At 45.0% G+C, this 20,012-nt stretch overlaps 2 protein-coding genes across 6 annotated transcripts in view; one reads left to right on the forward strand and one right to left on the reverse strand.

The window, feature by feature from the left end:
* Nucleotides 1-287: 287 nt before the first annotated feature.
* On the forward strand, nt 288-5,636 carry rtraf (RNA transcription, translation and transport factor). 2 transcript variants are annotated; one of them, XM_031579913.2, is made up of 8 exons: nt 288-483; nt 984-1,108; nt 2,717-2,816; nt 3,218-3,298; nt 4,173-4,270; nt 4,433-4,501; nt 4,639-4,687; nt 5,123-5,636. In XM_031579913.2, exons 1-8 carry the CDS (start codon nt 423-425, stop codon nt 5,275-5,277), a joined length of 738 nt encoding a protein of 245 aa, XP_031435773.1. In that variant the 5' UTR covers nt 288-422; the 3' UTR covers nt 5,278-5,636. The 2 variants fall into 2 exon arrangements, with proteins under 2 accessions (XP_031435773.1, XP_012679238.1); XM_012823784.3 differs by having other exon boundaries at nt 289-483; nt 4,182-4,270.
* A 387-nt stretch (nt 5,637-6,023) lies between these two features.
* Nucleotides 6,024-20,012, reverse strand: part of nid2a (nidogen 2a (osteonidogen)) — a 37,294-nt gene continuing 23,305 nt past the window's right edge. For 2 of the 4 annotated variants that reach the window (XM_031579907.2, XM_031579905.2), the window contains 13 exons: nt 18,600-18,827; nt 16,691-16,924; nt 15,889-16,107; nt 14,866-15,093; nt 14,470-14,697; nt 11,858-12,088; nt 11,458-11,627; nt 10,509-10,638; nt 9,863-10,034; nt 8,163-8,320; nt 7,613-7,736; nt 7,236-7,348; nt 6,024-6,572 (listed from right to left, as the gene is read on the reverse strand). In XM_031579907.2, coding sequence (XP_031435767.1) covers nt 7,237-7,348; nt 7,613-7,736; nt 8,163-8,320; nt 9,863-10,034; nt 10,509-10,638; nt 11,458-11,627; nt 11,858-12,088; nt 14,470-14,697; nt 14,866-15,093; nt 15,889-16,107; nt 16,691-16,924; nt 18,600-18,827 — 2,234 coding nt within the window. In that variant the 3' untranslated portion in view covers nt 6,024-6,572; nt 7,236. The remainder of the gene's footprint in view (nt 6,573-7,235; nt 7,349-7,612; nt 7,737-8,162; nt 8,321-9,862; nt 10,035-10,508; nt 10,639-11,457; nt 11,628-11,857; nt 12,089-14,469; nt 14,698-14,865; nt 15,094-15,888; nt 16,108-16,690; nt 16,925-18,599; nt 18,828-20,012) is intronic. The other 2 variants (XM_031579908.2, XM_031579909.2) reach the window with 2 other exon arrangements.

Consider the following 20,012-nt stretch of genomic DNA (forward strand, 5'->3'; position numbering starts at 1 on the left):
ATATGCTTAGCCATTTAAAAAGCCATTAGGCCTACTTGCTATTATGCAATTGACATAAAATAATGGGTTTAAAAATATATATATATTTTAAACCCTTTTTGAGCAGTTCAGTGATGATTCTACTATACAACATACAGTGTACACTTTTCAGGTAGTGGCGGGGACGAGACATTATGGGTAAAATGTTATCAAACAATATGCCATGGCTTGGTCTAAATTGAATCAGCTGTGCAAATAGAGAACCTGTGGAGTCGCACATTTGTCCAAGTGCTGGCGCTATCAAAATACGTCATATATATGCGACAAACTTTTCGGCTATTGCCAGACCTGCCTAAAAGGCGACAGTGAGATTGGTATATGCAACTGCTAGACAACTAATACTACTATTAGTCATACATTCACAAGGATATATCTGTGTTAAAATGTTTAAAAGGAAGCTTACTGCCCTGGATTACCACAACCCCTCTGCCTTTGACTGCAAAGGTAAGAATTACGTTGCAGGAGCTGACGTGGTGGTACTCTGTCCAGTTAGCAGAGCTAGCTAGTTAGTTAGCTTGCTCGCTAACCTTACTTGTCATTTGTCAAGTAAACATAACATGATTTTTTCATCATTCTTCAAAGATTAATCCACTAGAATTTGCGAGTTTGTGAATGTCGGGTCTGTGTGACTGATCACTGAAACATTTCTTCAGCATAAAGTGCCCTTACCGATATTGGTAGCTTACATCATCCAGCACTAGCCAACGCACTTGACGAGGTGCCTAGTCTTTTCCTGTGAACTGAGCTGTCCATCTGTCAGGGATCTTGTTTGATCGTCATTTCATTGAGACTTAGTTTGTTCCACACGTCCCGACATACACATTATCTGGCGAGGCGAGATTGGATATTAACGTCGATGTGTAAAGCCTAAAGGCAGAGTTAGACGTTCTAATATTTAAGCTTGTGTCATTTTCAACTTCAGTTTTCTTATACACTGTCTGCAGATGAAACGGAGTTCAGGAATTTCATTGTGTGGCTTGAGGATCAAAAGGTAAGGCACTACAAGATTGAAGACCGGGGTAATCTGCGCAACATCCCCAGCTCTGAGTGGCCTAAATACTTTGAAAAGGTGAGTTGACATGGCATACACACAGGTGGGGATTGCACAGTAAGGTACACCCTACCATACATGCAGTACGTTTTTCAGATGCAGACAGTTTTGTTACACAAAATGACACGGTGTAGCCTAGGTTGGGGCTGTCCTAATAGATAAGAACCAATGGTGTAAAGTAGTTACGACGGGCCCCAGTGCACGCTATTATGAGGGGCCCTAGTGCATGCTATTATGAGGGGCCCTAGTGCATGCTAGTTACTAGTTATACTAGGCACACACACACACACACACATACACACCATTAGGCGTATATATATTTTACCAACAATGTGTTGGAATTTACGGTCGAATTAGTTACTTCGGCTTTTGTATTGGGAAAGTAGACGGGTCAAAGAGAAGGCTATCAGAAACATGGATAGCGCTCTGACTCGCGGTAACGTAAACAGACGGTCAAAGTGTTGAAGTGTTCTTAAAAACACTGATGAAAGGCTTGATTTGGTACGGCGGCACACACAGCAGTTTAACCCACATCTGGAAAACACATAGTGAAACAGGCGCTTGGCCGCGACCTGACACCGAAATGATAACAACCTGTTAAATAGGGGCACGGCAGCTTGAATGATAGCAGTTGTGCAGGAAACGTTATTGCTATGTCCCTGTTGTACCTGTTGTCATCAGCTCTCAGGCGATGATGAGCTATATGACGAGGCAAAATGTCTGTCTGACCACTACAACAAGAACATGACAATAACGTTTCCTGCACAACTCCTATCATTCAGGGCCTGTTTTAGAGCAGAGATTGCTCAGCAGTCCTCAGTCTCCCAATGTGCCAAGATGCTGATTGTGGATTATCACTGTGTAGGTTTGCACTGCCCTGCTTTTGTTTATGATTTTACCTGTGACCATGGCAACAGCTGAGCGATCCTTTTCCAAATTGAAACTCATTAAGACCTATCTGAGGGGCAGGAGAGGCTGAATGCGCAGGCTATCCTGTCCATTGAAAAAGCAAATCATGCATCACCACTTTTATGTTTGAAAGGCATTCTTCGGCTTGCAGGTGTGCTGTGCCTCTGGCTGTGCTCAGTCAGCCTGTCGGTCTTGACGTTCAGATTTTGAATTTTTTCAACCGCACTGGCTGCACTGTCAATAGTTACGCCCCTGATAAGAACATAATGTTTGATCTCTTGATACATGATTGATATTGCCCTGTTTTAGTTGGACATTTCACTAGGTGAGATGTCGTCATGGGAGTGGACTAGGTTTCCTAAAAATACAATGATCATTGGTGTCCCAAAGCCTACTTAACGGTTCGTAATTTGTAAGTCATACACTACCTTAACGTTTTAATGCGTTTCCCAGAATGTCCTTAACTAAGTATTTCTACTGCAAGAGATACTTTTGTAAGGTTGGTCTGGACCACTCGGCGAAGTAAGACCATTTTGGGTTTCATAAAATAGGAGAGCCCTGTTGTACTTTTCTCTGATCTCACCCCATACCTCTAATTTGTCTAACTTTCTGTGACACAAAGTCTCTAACAGCACTCTAACATAAAGGTCTATTTCAGCTTTCATATAGCCATTTTTAAGTACTAAACCTACTTATCCTACTTTTATCTGCCCTCAGTATCTTGAAGATGTAACTTGTCCATTTAGTGTCCAAGAGAGACCGGAGGCTATAGACTGGTTGCTTGGCCTTGCTGTTCGTCTGGAGTACGGTGATAATGGTATGTTATACAATTTTTTGTGATTGTTAGTAATAAATAATACAAAGGTAGTTAACATTTTGCACAGGTGTCAATATGACAAAGGATTTGATTATGTCAGTGACTCCTGCACATTTTGTTGTTCATCTAGCGATATATATTTTTACCACTAGATGGCGCAAGTGTCCCACATTTAGCCTCTCCAATTTACATTATGATGGCTCTCTTGGAAACATTAAGCTGTGTACATCAGGCTAGAAGATTTGAATATATATACCTACTACAGGCATTTACCCAAAGATATCAGAACTTGTCTGATGATATGAATGGCTTTCTACATATTCGATATAAACAAATACCTAATCTACCTAATACAGATGTGGTGTTCTGACCTTTGCTGACCTTTTGCCCCCCTGTCACAGTGGAAAAGTATAGGAACTGCCCCCCTCTGGAAGCAGCCAACAACACCCAGAAGCCCACAGATCCTCTCGTCAACCTGGACAGTGAGTGTATATGCCCTCTCTCTCTCTCTCTCTCTCTCTCTCTCTCTCTCTCTCTCTCTCTCTCTGTTACTCTCCTTCTCTGCCTCTCTCTTCTCCCTCCATCTCTTTTTTTTTCTCTTTTCCTTCATTTCAACTCTCTCTCTCTCTCTCTGCTACTCTCCTTCTCTGCCTCTCTCTTCTCCCTCCATCTCTCTCTCTTTTTTTTCTCTTTTCCTTCATTTCAAGTCTCCCTCTCTCTCCCCCACTCTCTGTCTCTCTCTCCTTTTCCGTCCCCCTCCCCTTTCCTCTGTATGTTGCATTTCCTGTCTCTGCACTCCCCTTCCCTTAACGCCCCCTCCCCACGGCTTCAGTGTTTTCTGATGGAAGTGGTTGATTAAAGAAACCAGAACATGCACTGAAGTGGCTTCCCCCAAACCACGTCTGTCTTGACCGCTGGAATGACTGCTCACCCACTTCACAGCTGCCCAGAGCAAAGAGGCTGCTGGGAGTTGGAGTTGACCCTCCCTACAACCAGGGCCATTTCCCCAAGCCATTTCTATAATACATAGAGCTCCACTTCCATGACATTGTCTTGTGAAGAACATGGAAAAGGATGTACGTCAATCTCTGGAGATATCTCTCATATGCTCTCTTCGATCTCCTCAACCAGTCTTTGACTGTTGAATAGCTTACCTGTGTCAAGTGGTTAATGTTGTCCACAAAAGGCCACTGGCAACGCTAGAAAAGGAGGTTGTGAATAAAGAAGTATAGTGTTTTCTATATCCGCCCTTCTCACACTTCAAGGTCATAATAAATGACTTTCAAATGTATGTTTTGATCAAGTGTATGTTGCTCATAGAATACTATAGAATATTTTGTTCTTTGCCTTTTTCTGTCTCTCTAGTTAGCAACCCTGACTTCAAGGCTGGTGTCACTGCCCTGTCCAATCTCCTTCAGATCCAGCGTCATGATGACTATTTAGTGATGCTGAAGGTACGTGTAGCACAGAGATTCAGCACTGGGGGACTGAGACTTTTGATCGATTGATTGATTGATTGATTGATTGATTGATTGATTGATCGATCAATTAGAAAAGATCCGATTGAGCAGTCCCAGATTCTCCATGATGCCCATTAACTCTTTGTGGTCTTGCAGGCTATAAGAATTCTTATTCAAGATCGACTGACTCCAGAGTGTATCGCAAAAGCAAACCAGTCAAAAGAGGTAAGCTAGAGTTGAGTACTCACTCTAAATTCCTTCTACCATATGTATCCAGAAGTTGTTAGTTATATATTTATATTTCTAATACTAGGATTTGTCCATCTGTAATGCGTTTGTTGTATTGTTGTGGTTCCTTGCAGGGCTTGCCAGTTGCACTGGATAAGCATATCCTAGGCTTTGATACAGGAGGTAAGTGGCTGATGTGACCTATTCATACAGGAGTTATACTTATACTAGCTGTCCAGAGAGAATATGGCAGTAATGTGAATGGGCAGTTTAATTTCAATGGCCAGGCCATCATATACCACATATTAACAGTAGTCCTCTGATCTTAATACTAATCACACCATAGCTTCCTAGTTATATTTGTAATATTACACAGATTTGCACTCGCATGTGAATTTGGAATTTTGTCTTGTCGGTCACGTTTTCCAGTTTTTCCAATTTATATATTTGTAACATTTGCCATTGTACTCTCTCCTCGGATCTTCATAATAGTGTCTCGCTTAACAGTTGTGGTTTATAACAAGCTAGCACGAGCTTTTGGAATAACACTGGAGATTCTCCTCAATAAGTGAGTGTTGATGTGAGATCCCAGTTGTTTTACTTCCTGTCCACTTGCAGACGCCGCTCTGAACGAGGCGGCTCAGATCCTGCGCTTGCTGCACATCGAGGAGCTGCGAGAGCTACAGACGAAGATCAACGAGGCGATCGTGGCGGTGCAGGCTATCATCGCAGACCCCAAAACAGACCACCGCCTGGGGAAGGTTGGCAGATGACCAGCCACCTGCGTCCAGATCTTTCTCTCCTCAACACCCCCCCCCCCCCCCCCCAGCCAACAAGCTCAAAAGAAGAGTTTTGGAGACTACAGACAGTCCCCCACCCCCCAAAGAGAATGCAAAGCGATCGAGGACCATGCACTTGTTTTTTTCTTTTTCAACCCACACTGCATCAAAAGACTGTTTCTGGAGTGTTTTTTCTGTTTGAAAGTGCTGACCAATGGTCTCAAGTAGGATTAACTCAGCCTCCCACCCACCCCTTACTTTTGATGTTCATTTGGCCTTATTCTTCTCCTTAAACGCTGTGAATGACAATTACATGCTGAAACCGCTCATATGAAATATCTGAGAAAAATGCACATTTGTGTGTCTTGGTTTTTTGTTTCTGTAGTGTTTAGTGAGGAGATGGCAACACATTTGTCCTCTGGAGAGGTGTAGGGGGTGGGGGGTCGTTGTTCGAGCAGTGTGTTCTACTGCATTTCCAAGCTGTTCCACACTCAGATGGCCTGGCTGTAGCCACTGCCAGATAATCTTGGCTCCATTTGCCAGGAGTACTTAATCAAGTACCGATGAACAAAGCACCTCACACACTTAGAACTATCAGGCTTGGCCAAATAACAGTCTTCATTGAAATGTGGCTGTGGATGTACCTGAGAAAATAAAACACTCACCTGTGTACACTCAAACTCACCCGTGCAGAAAACACAGTACTGAAACCCACAGAATGTGTGATACACATTTTATACAAGTCCTCAGTCACATTTTATTGTTATAAATATCACATTTTACAAAAGATAAAAAAAGGATTTTAAAACATGAAGAAGGGGGGTAAAAACCACTTTGACTAAGTTCAATTAAACGTGTGAAATACTAATTCCTCCTAGTGCACTGAATACTCAAATGCTGCACAGCTGTGTGTCACGTACTCTCAAATGCCAGGACCTGTTGCACAAAGAGTGGATTTCAAAGTTTCTTTGGCTTCATTTTAAAACAAAATAATCATACAAAACAACATACAAACATACAGTAGGATGAGGTGAGGTATAAAACAAATGTACAAAAAAACTTATTTGGACAAATAAAAAAAAATTAAGTCACTTTGGTTTTGCCGTTTGTAAATCTTTCTCCCTGGTTGGCGATGGCGTCGGTGGACATCGAGGCTCATGGCGGCCTCAAGCTCTCCCGCCTGGCGTTGCGCACACTTAGGAGCCTCTGAGGAGTTCCCACGGAGCGAGCACTACAAGACTCGCCCAAAATAGCACCATGTGGCTCCAGCTCTGTCATTAACCCTCTCCCTGAAACAGATAATGGCCGCGTTAGGGGAAGACAAGCTGCTTCGGAAATCCTTTCAAGTAACCCAATCCCCTTTGACATGCCGACCTCTCTTAAGTTGTCCTCTTTTTGTTTCTTTTCTTTGCTTTACACCCCCAGCCTGAGCAAACTGGTGGCTCCTCGTCTGTGGTTACACAAACACATGCTCTGCTCTTTGGGCATATGCCTCTGGTTTCCGTGGCCAGGCAGGGCTTTGATGTCGAAGCGAGGAACCGCTAGATTTCGTCACCGTGGTCTGAAGTACAGTGATTTGGCCGCAGGTGCCTACTACTTTTCCCTGGAGCAGGCTTCGTAGTTGACACTCTGTCATTTTACATTATGGGCAATTTCTACAGGTGTGATGGAACAACATACACTTGTACCGGCTCATTTTAAAGGAATATTAAATGCGTACAAGCCTTTAAAAGGTGAATTGATGTCAACCTCAACCTCTTATCAACCAAACAGTGTGTAAATCCAGAAATAGACTAGAGTGAAAACCTAGGGCCTGAAGCTCATACCATAGACTAGAGTGAAAACCTAGGGCCTGAAGGCTAAAGGCCACATCATAGACTAGACCGACATGACTTCACATCGTTGGAAGAAAGACAGGTTGGTACAGACAGAGGGCAGGGGTTATGAGTTACCTTATAGACAGCTAGGCGACGCAACAGCAATTCCATACAGGTGTGACCTCTGCTCCGGCAGGTAATCATCTGTGAACTGGCTGGTGCCTTTGCTCATGGAAATGATTGCGTCCCTGCAATATAAATCACAGTAGGGGTCACCCCGAGTAGCGTACACCCACAGATGAAGCACTTGAATAACAATAGGCATATTTGTAGAGTCTGTTCCTCTGCACTTAGCAGCTAATTTCCAAATACAGTCTGAAGTTTCCAGTCTCCACTTGTATGTAGGCTCTAATACCAGCTCATACCAGCTATACAAATCCAGGTTTATACAACCTGTAGCTAGGATGGTTATAGTGTCAAAATGATGAGCAGGACATGGCAAAGATCCCCACCTTCTCCAGTCGGTGAAGTAGAAGTGGTTGGCATGGAAGACCATGGCGAAGGGGTAGCTGAGTCCGCTGTGAATCACCTGACGGCCTGTCCCGTCTGGAGATATGCACTCCAGTCGTTTCGTACCTGAGGGGCAGGTGGGAACAGATTCAATCAGTGTCAGGGACAAGGCACCTTACAGTATAATAAAGGCAGCTGTGGACTCGGTGGGCCTCTATTTCAAGGACTGCTCGACCCCCAGTCAGTTGTTGATCTGGTCCAAAGTTTTACTTGGCTAGCAGCTAGCATGCTAAACAAAGCAAGCACCAGTGAGAGTTTGAGGAGTGCAGCTGAGGTCTTGGTATCCCAGTGAGCTTGATGTGCTAAAGATCTACCCCCAATCAGTTATGGATCTGGTGTGTTTCAATCGTCTCTCTTCACGGTTACCACAGTCGATTTTGCTCAACAAAGCTTTCAGGACATGCAGTCCTGTTTAAGAGTTAGCAGGCACAATAAACCAGGCAAGCCCCAGTGTAAGTGCTGTGTTTTTGAGTATACAACGGCTTCACGTACCTGCATCTGCCCAGCACACCTGACGGCTGATGGGGTTAAAGGTTATAGCATTGGGCAGCCCAATGCCTTCCTGGACCAGCACCTTCCTGTTCTGTCCGTCCACCGAGGCGCTCTCGAGTTTTGGGGCTTCGCGATTCCAGTCTGTCCAGTACAGGGTTCTGTGGAGAAGCAGACGGAGGGTATGTCTTACTGGTGTTTGAAACAGTGGGAAAAATGGCAGGCATCCAGGTGGGTGTTTACATGAAGCCCACTGGGGTCCTCTGAACAACTTCCTAGAAAGTGCAACATAAGTGCAGCCATGCAAGCATTCATTCATTCATTCATGCATTCATTTGTTCGTTCGTTCATTCGTTCATTAATTCATTCATTCATCCATCCATCCATTCAAAACCTGTTGTTTTTCATCCAGACTCTTGATGTAATGATCCACAAGGTCATATGTCACACTACACGTTAACATTGTGCAATCCAGTGACGACATAGCAGTGAGCCTGGGTTACTGAGAAATAGCATAATATGTTAGCCTGACTGGAGTTAATTGTAGTTCAGCACGGCTGCACGTATGATTAAGCATTGGTTTCATGATGGGCTGATGGGCTCATGTACAGGGCCCAGGCCCAGATGGCGGAGTTAATCTAAAGCATGTCATACCATTTAAAACACACACACTATCTCTCATACATACTCTGACACACAAGACACATGCAAACACAAACACACAAACACACACACTCTCTCTCACACACACACTCAAACACACACGCAGTGATTCAGATTGCCCCATGAGGTTTGCATTACATGTCTGGGCCCCCACCCTTGCTCTCTGCACTCAGTTCCTCCAGATGTGATGGGGGGGGGGGGGGGGGGGGGCGCTGCATGTGTGGTTTCTGGCCCCCACACTGCAGTGTCCCCACGGGACCACAGGCAGGCCAGCCTGAGAAGAGCAGAGCAGAGCAGAGAGCCCAGCATCTGGGCCGAGCCTGAGGCTGACTCTCTGCTTCTCTCTGCCTCTCAGGCTCACACACCTCCCTCTCTCATTTCCCATTCGCTTACACTCTCTAGTCTAGTCCTTCCTTTTCTTTCGCTATCGGTAATTCTCGCTCTCTATTTTTCTCCTGTCCATCTCTCTCATCTGCCACCTCTGTCTTCCTTTCTCTCTGCTCCACATCTCTCTCTCTCTCTCTCTTTCTCTCTATCTCTCTCTCTCTCTCTCATTCTCTCTCCCTCCTCCTATCTCAGCATACCCGGCATCATTAGGGGCAGGAAGCCACCCCAGAGCAGGAAATGAGGGTTAATTAACAGCCCTAATTAAGGGATTAATTAAGAGAGGGGAGACGCCCTTTTTTCAAATTCACGCCATACATTCCCATACTTTTACTGCGTTGAGCAAGTCAAAAAATGTGGCCTTCAGGGTTCATTTAGACAAGGCTCTGGGAAGTGAAGGTCATTTTAAAGTGAGTTTTGGAAAATGTCTGTACTGCAGTATTCAAGTAAGAATGGACTGCAAGAATTTCAGAATGAGAGATCTTCTACCCAAATAATTATATCAGCAGGCAATATTTTCACATGTAACTTACTAAGTGGAACCCTCAGTTTGTGTTTTTGTTAATGACACAATTCAGTGTATGATTCCCATTCACATGAGCAGTATCCCCGTCACACACATAACCTATAATGACAAATAGCAGAATAACTCATACCCTGAGGATGAGTCCACTATGATGGCCCGAGGGTTCACTAGGTCCTTGTCGAACAGAACTCGTCTCCCAGTGCCGTCCAGGTTGCTCGTCTCAATCTTGTCCATGGTGCTGTCCACCCAGAACATCTTTCTTCGGACCACGTCCAAAGCCAGACCCTCTGGACTGGTCAGATCTGTTGTGAAGTAATTACACACACAAACAAAACAGCTTAATACATGACTCTTTTTTAATTCTATCATATGCTCATATTTTTCATCATATGCTCTATTTAAAGAGACTGATCTTGCAATATTCTGCAATATGGTCTATTTGCTTATGTGACTGTGAAATATACAGTGTAAGCTTTACAGAAGTGTGTGTGGTGTGTGTGTGTGTGGCGTGTGGTGTGTGTGGGTGTGTAGTGTGTGTGTTATGTGTGTGTGTGTATGTGTGTGTGTTTGTGTGTGTGTGTGTGTCTGTGTGTGTCTGTGCAATCCAGACCCATGGCGTATGGGAGAGTGTGTTGCTGCCAAGCCTCTAACATGTGTACAGTCTGTGACTGCATATGTTAACTGTTAGAGCTCTAAATTGTCTACATTTTAGGGCCTGTTGAATGTCAAGTGTTTGACAAGTGCGTGTGTGTAATGTTGAGTATTGTGGTCCTTACCTGTGTTGATAAGGACCTCAGGTTCTGATCCAGCCACCAGACTGGCTCGGTTGATGGTTCTTCCAGCAATGTCGGTCCAGTATACTTTCCCCTCCTGACAGTCATGGGCAACCCCGACCACAATAGAGCCCTGCCCCAGGATCAAACAGAGCAAAGCGGTGAGGACAAACAAAAACAACTAGATATGCATTTCCTGAAGGAAATGCCAGTGCATGCAAAGTAAAAGTAAAAGTGGTTGCTGGGATGTTGCTATAGAAGTCAAAGTGGTTGCTATCATTATTGAAGTGGTTGCTATGCTGGTCACTAGGGTGTTGCTAGGGAAGTCATTTTGTTGCTGTGGTGGTTGCCAGATTGCCATTGAGGAAAAACAAAAACAATGATACAGAGCTAGTAACAAATGCATTTAGCAGATGGTTTTCATTATCCCAGGAGCAAAATAAATGTACACAGCGTAGTTCAGGCGTAGTTCAGTTGTCATGTCTTAGAGACAAACCTGATCTATACAGTCTATGCATATGGCAAAGTCAACAGCAACGTGACATTCATTCACCAATGCTAGAGTTTATACAAGTTTATACTCAACGTATAACACATTCCTATGATGAACAGCCCTGATTACAACTGACTGTAAAATACATTTGGCTTTGATCAGGCGCCGATCTGGCACAGGCACAACAGCCTAATGCCAATTCTTAGCCATGTTTCTATCTGGGAATCCTGTGTATACATAAACAGTATAAACACTATAATTCAACAACTCTAGAACTCTATACATTGTATCTGTATATGACACTGTAACTCTATAAACCTACAAACTCCAACTCCATAGTTTGATATTTCGATACACTCTAACTCCCAGATCTCTATATCGCTGTAAACTCAAACACTATAGCTCTATAAATTCTGCGACCACAAACTTTATTTATTTGGTAGAGTTCGGGTCTCTTACGTGGAGCTGCAGCAACACTGAAGATTTGTCCTTGTCCATGCGGGTGCCAGTCAAAGGTAGCGCACCAATCTGCTGCCCCTGGGCATACAGCAGGGACACGCCCACGGGAGGTGGGGTAACATCTGGGCGGGGAAGTGGACGCATGGTGGGAGGAGCCACAGTGGGGATACCTACATAGAGGACATAGGAGGTCATATTTTACGGGACGTTAAAAAATACAAATAGACAATGAATATCATTTGGTAAGGACTATCTATCCTTAGTATTTCATACACAAACTCATACTCAGAAAGTCTGAATTTTTGGTGTATGTGAACTGAGCAAAAGTTATTTTTCTGTCTAACCATATATCAGAGTTATACTGAGAACAGTCAGACTACTTCCGTGTTTGGGCACTTACAGCCTGGTTTCACAGCATCGTTGGACCTGGTCCCGGGCACCTCTCGACCATCCTTGTCCACGCACCAGCAGTAGCTGCTGTCTCCATAGCACTGGACCGGATTGAACTCGCCGGCCCAGTCGCACTGAGGCAGGTACTGGCGTGAGTCTGGCTGGCCTCCGTAATGCTCGATGAGGCTGGCCCTCCAGCGCTCACACACCGTCTCTGGCCGCTGGGTCGGGGGCACTACCACTGCACATTAACAACACACACACACCGCACGCACACACACACACACACACACACACACACACACACACACACACACACACAGAACATAAAAATAATGTTTAAGTAAAGTTTAGTTTAAAGTATCTGGCAAAGGGACTTACGAAATAGATCATGTAGAAGTGAATAATTCATGACTTGTTTGTATTCTACTTGCCAACTTTGGTACGCTTCAGTACACTTCAAGCAAATTCATGGTAGACCTCCTATTAATATATCCATTTTTAGACTAGCATAAATGTACATACGGTTTACTAAATCATGGCTAAAAAAGCTTAATGTAAATGTATGGATGTGTGTGTATATCAGATGATCCTGACGTGCCATATTTAGACATACCATTTAACAAGCTACCGTGTGTATATCTCAACAAATGTACATTAAAGCACATTGGGGTTACAGGTTTAAAGCAAGGTATTCCATATATGTAATAAATGGCACACACAGCGTACAGACATGCTATACATGGAGTCTGTATTTAAAACATTTGCCATTACTGGAGAGTGAATGTCCAGCACTCTTCCTTTCACAAGTTTTTTAAAAGGGCAGATTCTGAAGATCCCACCTTGTTTCCGCTCTGTAGCTTTGCTCATTATTTTGACCTTATGGTTAAAGAGTAGAAGGGCCCGTTCAGACCCATCAGTTCCACCACTCTACCTCAAAGTTGTAGAGTAACCACATGCATGCATAACTAACCACAAGGCACACGTAGGCTTGGCAGAGTATGTAATTGCTTTTGAATGGTGGTCTTTAGCTATCCTCCTTATCCGCTAACTGTGTTAAAGTTTAACTTTATCTATTAACTGTGAGCTGAACCTGAACATATTGGCGTGGAGGATCTCTACACCAAGGTACCCATGCCAAAAATGTAGCATCTGCCAGGTCTGGAGAGCAAGAGATATTTTAAGACACAGTAACATGTAGCGGGATGGGGTGGGGGTGAGATGTGTTGAGGGGCTTGCAGGGGATTCTGTATAGCACACCTTCACTATCTCTGCCTGGAGCCAGGCATGTTTGGCCAGAGGAATGTCATATATTTGCATTAGCGAATCCCCCACGGATCCGGGGCCTGACGGGGCCCAGTGGAGACGTCCACAGAGGCCTGTGCAAGCACTTAAAGAGGACAGCTGTGGAGAGATAAGCCAAACAGCTGTCCTGGGTCCAGCCTGGGTGGTGCAGGGATGGAGGGGCAAAGAGGGGGGGTGGTTTACAACTCTGTGGCATTTTGGGGTGAAATGTGTGCTGTGTGGCTTAGATGCTGGAAGCCCAATTTAAACAGAAGCTAATCCTCCTGTGTCTGTGCAGAGACCTGGCCCATACACAACGCCTGAGAGTGAATCTGCCCCGTCTGGAAATCCAATCTTTTCTTTCCCACAGGTCTGTCTCTCTCCTCACTGCTGGACCTATACAGTCACCTCAGTAATGGACGTATACAGTCACAGATATAAAATACACGGGGAACTCTCCCCTAGAGTCTAGAGAACTCCCTTTAGGGTGCTGCCCCTTAAACTCACAAAATCGTTTTGATTCCACAACGTTATGTTTGCTCTTTTTTTTCTTTTTCGGAAGTTCAAGGCTATGTTTCCACATTTGAAAAAAAAAAGGAAAAATCCTCTGGGAGTTCCGAGGGAAGGAGTGAGGATGGAAAAGAAGGCATTTGGGAGGGGGGTGTGAAGGGTACACACTCCCTGAAGTGTGTGTCTGTGGGCAGGCTTCACCACATCACCCTGCTCGCTCTGTCTCTTAAGTACAGGCTGGGCTTGGGCCCTGTTTGTTTGCTACAAATTAAGGTGTTACGGGCATGTCCTATGAGCAACTAATTAGCTAATTACAACATGGAGGATCCTCTGCGCTTCACCACACTGTTTTATTTTGATATAACATCTGGCAGTGGTTTGAAATCCCTATGCTCAGTGTCACACAAAATTGCTAGGAGGTTTCCTTTGGTTACTTGTAACACTGTTTGACAGTGGCGTTTTACAAGACACAGAGACATCTCTACGGGTCTGTTGGCCTTGGGAATGGTGAGAACTCTATGGGAGTTCATATCAGGGTCACAGCAATTGGCAAGTGGGCCAGTGGAAGGCCAGGTGTTCAACATGATTATTCTTATGAGCTGTCTATTGGATGTTTTCCCGATGTCTCAGGCATTGTTGTTTTTTTAACGTGAATAATACTTCACAGTACACAGGGTCACAACTGCTAGATGTTTGTTTCTAGTTATTGAGGTTGTAAATAATGCTGAGAAACAAATCATGTAGCGGTAGAGCAAGACATATAAAACATCAGGGTTACATTTTCTATGTTATGTATTGGCTGGTTGCCATTTGGTCATGTGTTCATACCTGGTCCATCGCAGTTGATAGGTGGGGTGCCCGCTGGTGTTCTGGTTCCGGCTCTCTCCTGACCCTGGTCGCTCACACACCAGCACTGACCCGTAGAGCCGTGGCACTGCAGTGGGCGATACTGTCCTTCCTCATCACACTGTGGGACGAAGGCTCCCACTCCACCCTGAGAGCCCTGCAGACTGTCTCTGTGATGCTGACACTGGGTCTTGGGACGCTCCGGCTGAACTGTGGAAGAAGGAGTGTGAGAAGACAGTGGGTTTAATCTTTTACACAACATTTTATTTTCTCATTAGAGGTTCATTTTCACATTCAATGACTTTTCAATATATAAAAATACAGAACAAATTCTGCTGGCCCTATAGTAAGGGGTGGTATCTCAACAGGTGTTCTCACCTTGCTCATTGCAGTTGGGTTGTGGGGAACCAGGTGGTGTTCTGGTGCCGGCCCTTTCCTGACCCTGATCGCTCACACACCAGCAGTGACCCGAAGAGCCGTGGCACTGCAGAGGATGGTACTGTCCCTCCTCATCACACTGTGGGACGAAGGCTCCCACTCCAACCTGAGAGCCCTGCAGGCCGTCTCTGTGATGCTCACACTGGGTCTTGGGACGCTCTGGCCGAACTGTGGATGAGTGTGAGGATAAAGATTAAAGAAGAGTAAAGAATGACTCAAAACCAAGAAGAAGCCAAGCGTATGGAGCAAGCATATACTGGATTGAGTGGAAAAGCTGTGTCGCATATTTGAATTTCCCTTGAAACTCTTTATCATCATCATCATCATAAATCCTCTTCATGCCACGGGGAACATAGGGTGGTCACTACTTCCGTCCATCAATCTCAATCCAGGGCGATATTCCCAGGACATTTGAATGGTCTTCAGCTCTGAGTGTAGGGTTCTTTGCCATGTTGTAATGCGCCCCGAGCTCACGGGAACGCAGTAACAGTCAGGTGAAGATCTTGCTTGGCAAATATTACGACTGAATATCTCTCCAGTTTTGGCATTGGCTTAGGTCACCTTTGTCGGGTATCTTTACAATAGCATTGGTATCGCTAATGCTACATAACAATGGCGATACTGGGCACTTTTCCATTACATTAACTATTTTAGGACTCAGAACCTTTTTGTGTTCTCCCATTTCAAGAAGTTCCAGAGACTCATTTGGGTAACAACCAGCATTGACACCTTTTCTGGAGATACCTTTCTCTCCATGAAGTGTTCGGGTGGATGATGCATAGTAATCAGTGTTTGGTTTGGTCAAATATAACCCTGATGTTCTTACCTGTCCCCCTAGTGAGGTGTGGACAGGCCTGATGTGTTACTAAGCGAGTATTCTACAATCTAAATTCTTTAGAATAGGTCGGAATCCCTGCTATGAACAGAATTCCTTTTCGCTGCCATGTTTGAGTACACTCTCACCTTGCTCATCGCAGTTGGGTCGTGGGGAACCTGGTGGTGTTCTGGTGCCGGCCCTCTCCTGACCCTGGTCGCTTACACACCAGCAGTGACCCGTAGAGCCGTGGCACTGCAGTGGGCGGTACCGTCCTTCCTCATCACACTCTGGGATTAAGGCGCCCACCAGAGAGAAACCATCCTGAGCACTGTCTCTGTGATGCTCACACTGGGTCTTGGGACGATCTGGGCAGGGCGGAATAAGAGAGGAACTCTCAACGCAGTCCAACTTCATCCTCTTTAACTATTTATTTCAGTTCAGTCCTAATCCTGCTGACTCAAGCTTGGCTCAGTTCACTCAATTTCAGTTCAATTTGATTCAGATCAGCTCAGCTCACTTTAATTTGATTCATTTCAATTCTACTTCAATTGGTTTCACTTGGAACTTTAGAAGAACTAGAACCTAGCAGAACAACAGCGTCAAGGAAAGGGTCCCTTCTAAAGGGCAGAACCTTACTCTGACTAAGGCAGAACCTGACTCCACATCTGACTCCACATCTACCTGATATCTGAAGTGAAAAAGGGAGGAGGAACAAGCTATACATAACCAATAGAACACTATCTTTCCACTGCATTTTCAAAGCTGAAACTAAATGAAATGGTTTAAGTGGAGGTGGTGAACACTAGAGAAATGTTATAAAGTGTTAAACTGTACTCCTGTGATGTATGGGAACTACACAGGTATACCAGCCTTGCTGGGTAATTGCTGGGTAATTCCTACTTGAATGATTGCAATCGATAAGTTTATGAGCTGGACAGGTATTCTCACCTGGCTGGTCACAGTTGGGTGGTGGGGTACCCCGTGGTGTTTTGGTGCCGGCCCTCTCCTGACCCTGGTTGTCCACACACCAGCATTGACCAATAGAGCCGTGGCACTGCAGTGGGCGGTACTGTCCCTCCTCATCACACTCTGGGATGAAGGCTCCGACTTGAGGGAACCCATCCTGAGAACCCTGAGAGTCTCTGTAGTGCTCACAATGGGTCTTGGGACGCTCAGGGCGAACTAAGGGGAAAACAGACACAGAAAACCCGACATCTAAAATAACCGGTGAGGCGGGAGGTGGAGAGAACTTCAGAGGAGACATAAAGCAAACGCAGAAGAACCAGATCAAGGCATTAGAACCGTAGCAGAAATTTGTGAAGCTTACTCACAAGAACAAAACACACAAGCCAGCCCACGGCCCAGAGGTTTTAACGTATGTCGAGACAAAACACACCGTGTGATGAAAAGAAACGAAAGCAGACTGCAGAGAGTGTGTGCGAACAGAGGACTGGCTGTGGCGTTGGTGTGTGGAGAGCTCAAAGAAGAGAGACTCGTCCACATCACTCGTCCTTGCCAGACACACACCAGTTGTATTTCCAGTCATTGTGGGTGGACGGGTGGGGGGTTGAGACAAAGCTCAGGTCCCCTTGACTTTGAGGCTGATCCGTTTGCTGTTTGACAGTTCTGCAAGTGTTATTTCAGCTCGGAGAGGGATTCCATTAACATCTCCTTCACAGGGTCAAGGCATGTTTTTACTCCCCCACCGTCACCCTCACCCCACTACCCAACCAGGATTTTTTTTGTTCTGGGGGTTTCAAGAGCTCTGCTGGATCTACACTACATCTGCATCTGGAAGTTGTACAGATGGTATAGTCTGTTAAATGGGGCAATTACTGCCTCTCTCACACAGATAAGCATTTCCAGACAATAAATATACAACACATGGAGCTTTCAAAGAATGACAGATGATTCGTGGATGGCTTACATATACCTCTAAATGCACTGGGGAAATCTTTGAAAGATAAACAGATTTAGTTTTGTCTGAGATGAACGTGAGCTGGAGGGCAAGACCCAAGGCCATAGTGAGTCATTCTTGCTCTTTAGCTCCGGAGCTTCAAAAACCATCTGGTGCAAGTGTCATTTTTAACCGATCTTCTCCAAATTACACCTTGAGACAACTCCCATCATTTTCAATTATCCATCACGGAACAATGTTTCTGATTATCCATAAGGACAGTAACAGGCTAACTCCAACCCTAACACACGTGAGGTTACCCGACTGTTTCTTGTCATCTGTGTACTTCCATTAACACCTGGAGAACAGGCTTATTATACCCACCTCGTACAAGGTCCTTTTTCAGAACCACAGGTTAAGTAAGTACGAACACAACAACCAAATGTTCTCTCATGACAAATAAATCTACCTCAACTTTTGGAATTTTCAGAAAAGAAGCAGACCTGGAAGCAACACCAAGGTTCTGTGGCATGGCTGATTGTTCTAGAGTGTTTCTGAATTCTAAATTCCTTAAGGTATGTTGGAAACACTGGGATGAATGTCATTCTTTTCCACCGCAATGTTTACAAGGGCTAAATCTAGCAAACTAACAAGCTATCAACCAACAGCAAACAGACTTGCCTTGCACACACCAACTACGGCACAGTTGGCAACAGTTATATTTTGAAAATATACTTGACAATGCCAACTGTTAATTCTTACACTATTGCAGAGTATCAAGCCCAGACCCCAAAATACATAGTAAATGACTACTGGAAATGACAAATGTATGTGTCTCCCTTTCACATGACCAAATACAATCTAAATGAATTGAAGATATTTTTAAAACTAATTAACCTAAAAAAACACACCCTAAAATGGTACAAATCTACATAATAAATGATTTGAGTGCTCCCTTACCTGGCTCATCGCAGTTGGTAGGTGGGGTGCCCGGTAGTGTTCTGGTGTCAGCTCTCTCTTGACCCTGGTTGTCCACACACCAGCAGTGACCCGAAGAGCCGTGGCACTGCAATGGGCGATACTGGCCCTCCTCATCACACTGTGGGACGAAGGCTCCCACTCCGCCCTGAGAGCCCTGCAGACTGTCTCTATGATGCTGACACTGGGTCTTGGGACGCTCCGGCTGAACTGTAGAAGAAGGAGCGTGAGATGACAGTGGCTTTAAGCTTGACATTCACGTCAACACACACAACATTTGATTATAAGAAACATTTTTGTTACATTTAATTAAAACTACAGAACCCTTTCTGCCGGCCCTGTATTGAGGTATGGTATGTGGACAGGTGTCCTTGTCATGGTTTATTCCTACTTGAATGATTGCAATTGGTAAGTATATGACCTGGACAGGTAGTCTCACCTTGCTCATCGCAGTTGGGTCGTGGGGAACCTGGTGGTGCTCTGGTGCCGGCCCTCTCCTGACCCTGGTCGCTCACACACCAGCAGTGACCCGTAGAGCCGTGGCACTGCAATGGGCGATACCGTCCCTCCTCATCACACTCTGGGACAAAGGCTCCCACTCCGCCCTGCAGGCCGTCTCTGTGATGCTGACATTGGGTCTTGGGACGCTCCGGCTGAACTGTGGAAGAAGGAGCGTGAGATGACAGTGGCTTTAAGCTTGACATTCACATTCACACACAACATCTGATTGCAAGATACATTTTTGTTACATATAATTAAAACTACAGAACCACTTCTGCCGGCCCTGTATTGAGGTATGGTATGAGGACAGGTGTCCATGTCATGGTTTATTCCTACTTGCAGGGACGTGCACAGGAGGGGGCTAAGGTTGCCCGGGCATCTACCATCTGCCATCCTCGAATCAAATTGCCCCTCCGAAGGAAACAATTATTTTTTTAAATAGTATAATGGCTGCAGAATTTCATGTAGGCCTAGATAAAAAAATTGCGGAATATGTGGGCGGGGGAGGGGGCGTGGTGGCGGCGGTTAGTGATCGACCCTGACAATTTCACAGTTTCAAGTGATATAGGCAGAATATGCGCGCAGGGGGAGGGGGCGTGGCGGCAGCGGTTACAAAAGTGAACGTGTTGCCCTTTTTTTCCAGGGCAGAGCAAAGGCCCTTCAAAATCCCTGTGCATGTCCCTGCCTACTTGAATGATTGCAATTGGTAAGCATATGACCTGGACAGGTATTCAATTAATTCAATTCAATTCAATTCAATTCAATTTAATTCAATTCAATTTTATTTATATAGCGCCATAACAATACAATTGTCTCAAGGTGCTTTACAGAGCCCAGAGCCTGGACCCCCTTAGTGCAAGCACAATTCTCACCTTGCCGGCCCTGTATTGAGGT

The sequence above is a fragment of the Clupea harengus genome, chromosome 14, assembly GCF_900700415.2.
Source record: "Clupea harengus chromosome 14, Ch_v2.0.2, whole genome shotgun sequence".
Taxonomy (NCBI): Eukaryota; Metazoa; Chordata; class Actinopteri; order Clupeiformes; family Clupeidae; genus Clupea; species Clupea harengus.

Bases quoted from the DNA above. Each gene is read 5' to 3' on its own strand.
- rtraf (XM_031579913.2), top strand. From the start codon at position 423: ATGTTTAAAAGGAAGCTTACTGCCCTGGATTACCACAACCCCTCTGCC. The intron at 484-983 runs GTAAGAATTACG...CACTGTCTGCAG, and splicing joins CTCTGCCTTTGACTGCAAAG to ATGAAACGGAGTTCAGGAAT. The intron at 4,271-4,432 runs GTACGTGTAGCA...GTGGTCTTGCAG, and splicing joins ACTATTTAGTGATGCTGAAG to GCTATAAGAATTCTTATTCA.